General features: G+C 41.8%; 1 protein-coding gene across 1 annotated transcript; it reads left to right on the top strand.

Moving 5' to 3' along the window:
• The first annotated feature begins 228 nt into the window (after positions 1–228).
• On the top strand, positions 229–6,872 carry rps25 (ribosomal protein S25). Its single transcript, XM_048562458.2, has 5 exons — positions 229–349; positions 1,286–1,381; positions 4,641–4,824; positions 5,473–5,571; positions 6,805–6,872. The coding sequence occupies exons 1-4, from the start codon at positions 347–349 to the stop codon at positions 5,565–5,567; spliced, it is 378 nt and encodes a 125-aa protein (XP_048418415.1). The 5' UTR covers positions 229–346; the 3' UTR covers positions 5,568–5,571; positions 6,805–6,872.
• The last annotated feature ends 1,010 nt before the right edge of the window (positions 6,873–7,882 follow it).

Genomic DNA, 7,882 nt, shown 5'->3' with positions numbered 1-7,882 from the left:
TCACTACGAAGGTGAGGAGCTCCTTGCTTCTCTTTGAAAAGTATTTATGTTCAACTTGAGGGGCAAACAAGGCTTGTGTTTAATGTTTCATCTGAAATATGACACTTGGGTCAATGTGTCACCCTTGGGTACCAGAAGTAACAGCCTAATTTTTTTTGTTCATCCTTCCAATTTGAGGCTACCAATATCAGGATCTCATTGGCTGTAGGTTTGGGTCGATAGAAGGCGGATATTGTACGACATCATTTCCGCCCTGGGAAACGGAAGTTGCCGCCACGTTGGGGGTTTCCTGAGCTGCCGGAGCACGGGCTCTTCCTTTTCGACTCCGACATCTTGAAGCATCAACATGGTGAGGGAATGGGCACCTCGGCCCGGACACCGGGAGGAGGCAACTCCCCTCCCGGCACAGCCCGCTGCACTCAGGGGCTGGGAGACATACGATAAGAGGGGGATCCCTGGGCCCAGAGACCCCACCCCGGGGCTCGCGTTGGAGCCGGCAGGGACAAGGCCGGAGCCACGCTTCCAGCAACCGCCACCGCCCCCCCCCCGACAACCTTCCCAGTCCGATCAATCCCCCCACACCCTTTCCCTGTGAGAGCCAGCCGAGGGCACCCCCCGCTCCCAGCAAACACCCGATTCACTTTGGTCACAGGGAATGCACAGCCAGTTTCTGTGTGTGTGTGTAATTAACCGCCACCCTGATGTGATGGTTGTAATCATTCCCTCAGTTACCGGGGAAGTGGAACACCACCTTGAGATAGGATCGGCCATGGCCTTACTGTATGGAAGGGCCACATAGCCTGCTCCCTGGCATGAGGGCCCTTTGGCCAATGTTTGCTACGCTACTGTTGGAGAGAAAGGTGCTCATACCCGGGAAAGCTGAAAAAATAAACTGAAGCCAGCCTCCTCTTTAAGAGTGAAATTTATAAGTATTCCTGTAAATATCCATCCACAAATGGCAATTGCTTAATCGATTGTAATGTTTTTAAACCTGTGATTTTCTCCTGTGAGTAATCAGATGGATGTGGAGGAAAGGTGAGCCGTTGGGCGCTTGGTCACTCATCAGCTACAGTAAAAGAGGCTGAGCTGGGTGGTTTTGTTTCTAAGGTTCCTTAAACCACATGGAAGTGGGTCTGATCTCCCAGTTCTATCTGGTTACTTTGGTTTGCAGATTTACATTAATCCAGTTTTGGAAAGGCTTTTATTGAAGCAGCATGTAGTATGATTGTAAGTTGCTGTTATATGTTTGGTTTAGTATTTTATTGAATCTCTGTACTGCTCCTAGCCTCCTAAAGATGATAAGAAGAAGAAGGATGGAGGAAAAGGAGGCAAAAAGGATAAAGATCCAGTAAACAAGACTGGGGGCAAGGCCAAGAAGAAGGTATGTCCTCCTTAACCTTTGAATGAGCTGAAAAGCAAAAAAAAAGTTGCTGCGAACATGCAATCCCGATAATTCCAGTTAGATAGTTTTTGCAGAGAGAACTGGGTCGAGAAAACTCATGTTTATAATTCAGTGTGTAACCTGAATTCTTAATTTTTTTCTGTCACTTTTGCGGGTGCTGTCCTGTCAGATGTTCCCAACAGTTCCTTTTTCTTTTAAAATTGTAGTTTATTTCATGTTTATTTTCTGACTGTTACTGTATGCTGCTAAATATTGGAAGCTATCAAATTCAGTTTATTGACTGCCATTTTGCAGTTGGTTATGGAATGTTTGGATCAATCAAGTTAGAATTCTGCCAGCTGAAGTAAACAATGTAAAAGTATGTATGTTGCAGGTGGCAGTTTTCACCTTTAACACGTATGCATCTAGATATATTGCTGCACTGAGGATGTTACCAAGCATGGTAACGAAACGTCTGCGGAACAACAAACCAGCTTGGTTAGCCAGCCAACCAACTTCAACACCCATAACCCGAGCTGCAGATCTACTCCAAAACCTAGATATTACGTTTTAATGTGAGCAACTTGTCAAGATAGTCATTTGATAGACTAATTGCGAGAAAGGTGTCTTCCACCCCAGGGTAGTGGCCTGGCATGGAAGCTGGTGAACTTTATTGTCTTATGGTTTCTTGGAAAGTGTAACTGCAGGATCGCATATAGTTAAAGTTAAGATCATAACTCAAATGTGCTTTAGTAAAACTGTTAATATGATAAAAATAATTTCATATGCTGTGATACAAATACTGCTAGAAGAAAATAGTAAACAAGATGGCACCAGTGAGCAAAGTCATTGAATCAGTCTCAGTGTCGGTTACAAGGGTGGGCAAATGAGTCTTGGGATCAGCTTCAGCATTCCCCTGTGGTGAGAGACTCATCCCTTTTATGAAGAATCTTGAAAGGAGCAAAATGTTAACATTTCCATTTTGATCTGTCCCTTTCCCTTTGCTGAAGATGGTAAATGAGATTAGGTTCTGTGTTCTTAGAGTAATGTGGCTATTCTTAATCCACTGATTATCACATTGTTTAAACATGGCTCCATCACAGCTGAATCTATCTCCTTTGCTACCTCAAAATCAACCTGGGTCATTTGTAAAGCATTAGTAAGTGAAAGCTGTGATTATCCTCACAACTACCTTTGTGTCCCTTCTTATCAGTAATTCTTTACATGTCAAGATTGAACACTGACCATCGCGATATATGTTCCCCCACATGTTTCACTAAATCTTCATTTTAAATTAATTTTGTTGGGGTGGAAGGTGCATTTTCTCACAATTAGTCTATCAGTTGACTGTCTTGACAAGTTCCTCATATATTAAAATGTAATATCCAGATGCATAGGTGTTAAAGGTGCTTCCATTTTCCCATGACAGTGCTTCATTACTAGTTAAACATATTCTGAGCTGCAGGTTTGGGTGTTGGGGTGTGTGCTGATGCTTCCTGGATTCAGCTTTATCTATTTACCCTCTAATTGTAATGGGAGAAACAGCAGCATGGTGGTTATGGTCATTGGATTCTTATCCAGAGGCACATGAAATGAACTTGGGAGGGACATGAGTTTGAATCCTTCCATGTCAGCTGGTGGTGTTTACATTCATTGATACAATTGGAATAAAGATTTCCCCTCCGTACTGATGACTCTGACAACTTTTAGGATGTAAATACATTGCTAACATTTCTGGGGTTTACAACACTAATAATAAGCAGTGGTTTGATATGTGAGAGGTTGGACAGATCAGGTTTGTGTCCACTGGAAATTAGAGTAAGAAGCAACTTATTGGAAATAAATTCTGAAGAGTCTTGACATTTGCATGTAGAAGAGTCACATATACTGAATGAGTTTTGTGAACTAAACTAGTCCCACTTGCCTATGTTTGGCCCTTATACCTCTCAACCCTTCCTATTCATATACCCATCCCGATGCCTTTTTAATGTTGTGATTGTATGGGCTTTCTCCACTTCCTCTGGCAGCTTATTCCATACACACACACTACCCACTGTGTGGAAAAGTTGCCCTATAGGTCCCTTTTGTTTCCTTTAAATCTTACCCTCCTCGTCTTAAACCTCTGTCTTCTAGTTTCGACTCCCACACCCTAGTTAAAGACCTTGTCTATTTACCCTTGCCATGCCTGTCACGATTTTATCAGCCTCTCGACGCTTCAGGGAAAGTTGCGCCACAGTCTATTTAGCCTCTTTCTATAGTTAAAACCCTCGCAATATACTTGCAAATCTATTTTGAACCCTTTCAAGTTTAACAACATCTTTCCTATAGCAGGGAGGCCAGAATTGGACACAGTACTCCAAAAGTGGACTCACCAATGTCCTGTACAGCTGCAATATGACCTCCTATCTCCTATACTCAATGCAGTGACCATTAAAGGCAAGCGTACCAAATGCCACCTTCACTATCTTATCCACCTGCAATTCCGTCTTCAAGGAACAATGAACCTGCACTCCAAGGGCTCTTTGTTCATTAACACTCCACAGGACTTTACGCTTAAGTGTGTAAGTCCTGCCCCGATATGCCTTTCCAAAATGCAGTACTACATTTATATAAAACTCCCATCTCCCACTCCTTAGCCCATCTGATCATGATCCTGTTGTAGTCTGAGATCAGTACCTTTGTTGGCCGCTAAACCTCCGATTTTGGTGCCACGCTGCAAACTTACTAACTATACCTTCTATGTTCACATCCAGATCATTCATATAAAATGATGAAAAGCAGTGTACCCAGCACCAATCCTTGTGGCACATGGCTGGTCACAGACCTCCAGTCTGAAAAGCAACCTTCCACTAACACCCTCTGTCTTCTACCTTTAAGCCAGTTCTATATCCAAATTAGCTAGTCCGCGCTGTATTCTGAGATCTATCTTGCTAACCAGTCTACCATTAAGAACCTTGTTGAATGCCTGACTGATGATCATGTACACCACAATATGTTGTGGTTTGATGCATCTTCAATCCATTGATAAGTCGTCAACTACTATAATGTTTTGGTACATCCAAATAGATCTGCTCACTTTGTATGTCAGGCAAATAGTATTAACTTGAACATGCTATTATTGGATGGGTTTGTAATTAGCTGATATGTGTCATCAGTTCTTTTGTTATTTCCAGTTGAGTGCTCTGATCATTGTTTTTGTTAAAGTTGCCGATATGTTTCAGCCTACTAACCACAATTTTTGTTTTATATAATTGAGTAGAAGTGGTCAAAAGGAAAAGTAAGGGACAAGCTGAACAATTTGATCCTGTTTGACAAAGCCACATATGATAAACTGTTGAAAGAGGTACCCAACTACAAACTCATCACGCCTGCTGTTGTCTCTGAAAGGTTAAAAATCAGAGGTTCTCTGGCTAGGGCTGCCCTCCAGGAGCTGCTTTCAAAAGGTAATCTTTCACATTCCTGTATCTTAATGCTATTTTATCAATGTTACAGTGGCATGTGGTATGATGTGGGGGAGATTGCATCCAGACCAAAGAACCATTGCTTTCTGTACTGTCTGGAATTTGCTTTGAGATTGCCCATGAATGGTGACTTGTGGGCACATCATCATTTTGGCTGTTTAGTTTAGTCCAAGCATAAACTTTCTATTTAACTATTTTTAAACAAAGCATAGTTGTCCTTTCCTAGGTCAGTCTTGCTGGGGATTGGTGAAATATGGTTCAGTGGTTGAATGCTTTCTGATTTCCTTCCCCTCTGTGTGTGTGTGTGTGTGTGTGTGTGTGTGTGTGTGTTTTGGAGAGCGGGTAGGAAAAGGGAATTGAGGCTGAGTTGTCATCCATGGTTGCAATAAATGGTGGAGCAGACTTGTGGGACTGAATGGTTGCCTACTCCTCCTAGCTCTTATGTTTTTGTTCATTGCCTCACTTGTGAAAAGAAATTCACCGTGAAAAGGAGTTCATTGTCTTATAGGTGTCGGAGATTGGTCAGTTTTAGCACATACGCCATTTCAATCTTGCCAATTTCACCTTGTGTAATCTGAGACCACTTGTACCCAAAGGCCACCACCTATAACTAGTTTTGGTTTTTTCCAGGCATGATCAAATTGGTGTGCAAACATAGAGCACAGGTTATCTATACACGAAATACCAAGGGTGGTGATGCACCTGCTCCTGCAGATGATGTGTAATAAGGTATGGTGTTTCTGAATGCATACTTGTTACTGCTTTTTATCTCTTGTGGACATGTTGGGAGCTTGTGAGCAAATCAAGTTTGCTTTGGAGCTAGCGGTTACTGATCTTTTTGCTCCTTTCTGCGGAATGAATGGTATGTTTCCTCATTCCCAATGAAAAGTTTTCATGTTCTCCATGTGAGTGAATTCAGTGTACAGCATCCTGGGGCTGAGAGCTTCCAGCAGCTGGTAGTCTGCATGATTAAGTGTGTAACTCAACTCTGGCCTCTGGTAGTCAACCTTCTGGTAAAACACTCAACCAGTTGAACCTTCAGAAGAGGTCAGTTTCACAACTGGAATAGTGACATGCAAGGTTAGTTTTGACGAATTAATTTACTTCACCGTTTTGAGCATCGCTTCATTACAGGAAAGATGTGGAAGCGTTGGCAAAAGTCCAGAGGAGATTTACCAGAATATTGCCTGGAATGGAGGGAAGGCCTTATGAGGAAAGGTTGAGAGAGCTAGGCTTTTCTCTTTAGAAGGACAATGGATGAGAGCTGACTTGATAGAGGTGTACAAAATGATCAGAGGTATAGATAGAATGGACAACCAGAGGCTTTTTCCTTGGTTGGAGGTAGCTATTACGAGGGAGCATAGTTTTAAAGTGAGTGGAGGTAGATAACGGGGAGATGTCAGAGGTAGGTTCTTTACTCAGTGGTTGGGGCGTGGAATGCATTGCTGGAGAGGGTAGTGGAGTTGGCCTTATTAGGGGCATTTAAGCAGCTATATTAGATAGGCATATGGATGCTAGTATAAGGTAGGGGTGGAGGTTAGATAGTTTAGAATTAGGGCAAAAGTTTGGCACAACAGAGTGGGCTGAAGAAGAGTACAGCACAGTACAGGCCCTAATTTCAGCCTAATGTCTCAGAAAAAAGGTCTTGCCAATTAAAATGCTGTGGCTCACTCTCTAATCAATGCTCTTAAGGGCACTAATTTGGCCTGATGATCTTGGATTTAGGATCAGTTAAGGTTATCTGCTGTTGATTAGAGTTAGAATAGAACTGCCTAGAACTAGTTGGTCTTAGCAAGTGAATTTATCTTTCGGAATTCAGAAATTCATGGTAGCAATCATGTTCAATAATTATAGTATCAAGATATTCACTAAATTGAAAGTAGATTAAATGTTTTCAGCCAATTTAGTGGAATTGATCACTCTTTCTGCTAGACATTGACGTAAATACTTCCTCTCTTTCAGGTTCTGGAATGGATTTCGTGATGCTGTTTAGATAAGTCAAAATTATAAATAAAGTTGTCTTTAAAACATTTGTTGTTTCTTTTTGTAACAGTTATGAGAAGTGGGTGGCACTGGCAAGGACTGCATTTATTCACCATCCCTAAATGTCTTCCAAGGCAGTGGTGAGCCACTGGAGTCCATGTGGTGTAGACACACCTCTGGAGTTGTTAAAAGGGGGGTTCTTTCCTTAAAGGTTGGTGTACCCTTGTCTGCTGCCCTTGTGCTACTGGGTGTTAGAGGTCATGGTCTAGGGAGGGCTTGGAGGAGCTCAGGTTAAGTTAGTTACTGCAGTGCATTGTAATCAGTGAAGGGAATGAATAGTGAGGTTGGTGGCCTTACCCTTCATGAGTGATAGAGGTCATGGATCTGAAGAGTATGGTTGAAGCTGCCCTGCTACATTTACTGTAATGCAAATGCTGCTGGGTTGGTGCTTGAGGGAGTAAGTGTCTGAAGCAGGTTAAAGATTAATGTCTCACATATAAACTCAAATTATGGAGGTTAAATTTCATCTTGACAAAACTTAGTGAAATTGCCCTGCTTAGAAATTACCAACTATCTAGTAGTGTCTACACTTACCCAGTAGTTTTTGATAAAGAACACAACCAGAAGTTTTACATGACTTGTGGATAGTGGCTGTTAGCTGTAGTATGGATTCTAGACTTATTACAATAATTTGCAGGGGCAAAGTTTTCATTCCCCTGTAATTGATAACTATGTACAGTATCCAGTTAAAGTCTGCCTTTTTAAGGGGAGATGTGTAGAATTGAGTCACCTGCTATTGAGCTTGATAACCAGGAAAACATTTGCCCTGATTCAGGTTTTCATGCTGCCCTCAAACAAGCGTTAGGTTTTATTTCTTTGCAATTGGATATGTACTGTTTAGTGCAAGTATAAAAGATGTTTAGTGTACTCTATAACTGAAATACAAAAATGGCTCAAGCTACTAGAAAGTTGTTAAATGGAAACTAAGGAAAACTGAGCCACTGGTGAACATCAATAGAGAAAGATGAAGAAATAATATCATTGCATTTGAAACTGT

Source organism: Stegostoma tigrinum, chromosome 32, assembly GCF_030684315.1.
Source record: "Stegostoma tigrinum isolate sSteTig4 chromosome 32, sSteTig4.hap1, whole genome shotgun sequence".
In the NCBI taxonomy this organism is placed as follows: domain Eukaryota; kingdom Metazoa; phylum Chordata; class Chondrichthyes; order Orectolobiformes; family Stegostomatidae; genus Stegostoma; species Stegostoma tigrinum.
The sequence above is the reverse complement of the archived record's forward strand: the minus strand, read 5'-3'. Positions and strand labels throughout refer to the sequence as shown.

What these genes read in the sequence shown, in the direction of transcription:
- rps25 (XM_048562458.2), top strand. An exon ending in GGGGCAAGGCCAAGAAGAAG is followed by an intron (nt 1,382 to 4,640) that starts GTATGTCCTCCT and finishes ATAATTGAGTAG; the next exon opens with AAGTGGTCAAAAGGAAAAGT. An exon ending in CCAGGAGCTGCTTTCAAAAG is followed by an intron (nt 4,825 to 5,472) that starts GTAATCTTTCAC and finishes GGTTTTTTCCAG; the next exon opens with GCATGATCAAATTGGTGTGC.